This window comes from Trichechus manatus, unplaced genomic scaffold, assembly GCF_000243295.1.
Source record: "Trichechus manatus latirostris isolate Lorelei unplaced genomic scaffold, TriManLat1.0 scaffold00277, whole genome shotgun sequence".
NCBI lineage: Eukaryota > Metazoa > Chordata > Mammalia > Sirenia > Trichechidae > Trichechus > Trichechus manatus.
Window position 1 is genome coordinate 2,021,665 of NW_004444213.1, and position 2,571 is coordinate 2,024,235.

A 2,571-nucleotide genomic window follows, 5' to 3' on the forward strand; every position below is an offset into this window, starting at 1 on the left:
TGGTAAACCTGGGCTTGGTTGGGGTGTGGTGGGGTAAAGTGGGTTTGGTGGTGTCATCAGCAAATCCTAACAAACCCTTTCCCTTTTAAGTTCAATCCTCCTTATCACTGTCTCTACCTTCACTGGGTTCTTAGGGTCCCAGTTTTATCTACTCTCTAACACTAACCACCATCCTCTGATGATCTCAGCATCCCAACTAGAAGACCCATTTGACATGTAACCTTCATAATGCCTTCCCAAGTCTGGTATGTTCCCACATTCTACACCAAGCACCAATTCCTGGGCAGACAACTTCCTGTCAGACAAATTCCACCTCTGAAATGTTGAACTCCATTATTTCTTTCTCTGATCACAGGCCCCCAATCTTCCCCCTCTGGAATTGTCTGACTTCCATTTAACTTATTCAATCTCTTTGGAGCTTCTACTTCCTTTGGGTGCTTAGGTCCCCCTGTCATCACATCTCCATCCTTCCAAAATGGGACCTCTAAAAACTCCCATGTCAACAAATGCAATTTGCTCATTCCTTCATCCTTCTACTCAACACCTGCAAGTAATAAATCCCAGATGGATCACTTCCACCGGCAGAGGCATAGCTAACAGAAAATAGCATAGAAGGCAATTAGTGTTAAATTGCTGAATGATCTCTCACAGCTGGCCAAGGAAACTACAATGGCTAATAGAAACTCTTTGTTGGCACCTTCCCCAACCCACCCCCAGTGGTGCCCAGGACGTGTGCTATATACCTGCCACGTCTTAGATATGCCTCTGGCTTCCACAACTCAGTTTCTGGCTCCTACACAATTGAAGTAAATTACACGACTATAAAGACAGTGCCTTTACAAATGGACAGTCTTGGCTGAGGAACACCATTGTTTGTCAGTCATGCTATGGACCCTCACCTCCCCTCTCATTCCTCTCAGTGACCATTCCAAACGTTAACTACACTACTGTTGACACTTCCACAGTTTATCTCACAGAAGGCTGTTAGAAAGAGAATGAAAGGTAGAAATCTCTAGAAAGGTTGGTAGATCAGTAAGCAATTGAAAGTAAGTTTTTAAAAGAAGTGTTCCCCCTGGAACATTGATTGGGTAAGGGCATCAATACAGACCTCAGAGAGTGGCTTTCTGTTGGCACAGTTTATGCCCCCAATGAAGACCATGTTAGGCATGATCGGCCTAGGGTAGTCCATCACAAAGTCTCCTCTGAACAGCCACACAGATCCATAGCTGAAAATGTCCACCACAGACACCTCTCTCTGAAGGAGCTCAGAGGCAAGGCTTGCAAAAGGTGCAAAAAAAACACGGCAAAAGTACTGCAGGGCCAGAGGGTAGAGCATGTTCTTGACCCTTTGCAGAAATGTCATGTGGTCTGAATTCCTTGTTAAGAGCCTAGGAATATACGAAGATGGGTTTGGACATTGCGTGCCCTCAAAATCCAATCCACATGGAATGAAACGCACAAAATACACAGCAGCAACTGACAGGTACTTGGCCAGCACTGTCCCACAGGGATTAATAGCGTTCGTTAAAACCACATCAAAGGAACTATCATTCAGATACTTGATCAAGTCCTTGTTATGCAAAAGATTTGCACAAGACCTTTGATAGAATGCAGCTATATTTGCAAAAATTGTCATCTTTTTAAAAATTGTCTTCAGAAAATGTTCAGTTTTAAAAATCAGGTGACTCTGGTGCACGAAGAGGTCTTCAAATTCTTCCTGAGTGTATGGAATGGCGTAGGTTTTCAGGGTGAAGAAGTCGTCTCCTGTGATGTGCATATTTATCTCGGGCGCGAGGACAACAACCTGATGGCCCCTGGCGTGGAGCTCCTGCACAGCCTTTCTCATGCTGAGCCAGTGGCTGCCATCCAAGGGCACCACCAGCACCTTCCCACCCTCAGCCCAGGGCTCAACACACAGCAAGAGAAGTAGCAACCTGAGCACCAACAGGGGAACCCAGAGTCCTGCAGCCATCCCAGAAGAAGTCAAAGCCACTGGTTTTCCCCACAGGCCATGCCTACTACATAGGTTTCCTTCAATTATCTTATCACTGAGCCACATAGTCCCTGGAGTTTAATTGGAAGACAGAGTATCCTCCTTAAGTTAATCATTACAGAATCAATCTAACCTTTCATCCTCTAGTCCAGACCTTCCTCCCCCACATCGGGAGATTGAGCCCCACCCTAATCTTGGAAAAACTCATCTGACCGTGCTGCCCTCTCTGGGGAGTATTCTAGTGCACTCTCTTATTTTTCATCCAATTCCTAAAGCAAGTATGTGGACACTTGTGTCATGTCATCAACTCCTACATCTCTGTAAATCATGTTCTACCAGGCTGTGGCTGAGCTCTGAGACATACCTGGTGCTCTAGACCCCAACTGTAACCTGGCGCTGGATGGGACACTGGTGACTCTTAAAACTCTTTCCTGGCAGTGATGGGTATCATGGAGCACATCCAAAAATATATGCGTTCTCTAAATAGGCAGGCTGTCTGGTTGTGTTCATTTTCCACACCAGGATCTTCCTATAATGGCCAGGGAAGTCATTGCTTGAAGACTGGTCTTTCAAGTATT

The 2,571-nt window shown here is 45.5% G+C and overlaps 1 protein-coding gene across 1 annotated transcript; it reads right to left on the reverse strand.

Moving 5' to 3' along the window:
- Positions 1 to 1,054: 1,054 nt before the first annotated feature.
- Positions 1,055 to 1,972, reverse strand: LOC101355062 (UDP-glucuronosyltransferase 1-3-like). The gene has a single exon (XM_004390037.1). The coding sequence runs from the start codon at positions 1,970 to 1,972 to the stop codon at positions 1,055 to 1,057; it is 918 nt and encodes a 305-aa protein (XP_004390094.1).
- Positions 1,973 to 2,571: the final 599 nt, after the last annotated feature.

Excerpts from the sequence above, each read along its gene's own strand:
- LOC101355062 (XM_004390037.1), bottom strand. The coding sequence starts at position 1,972 with ATGGCTGCAGGACTCTGGGTTCCCCTGTTGGTGCTCAGGTTGCTACTT.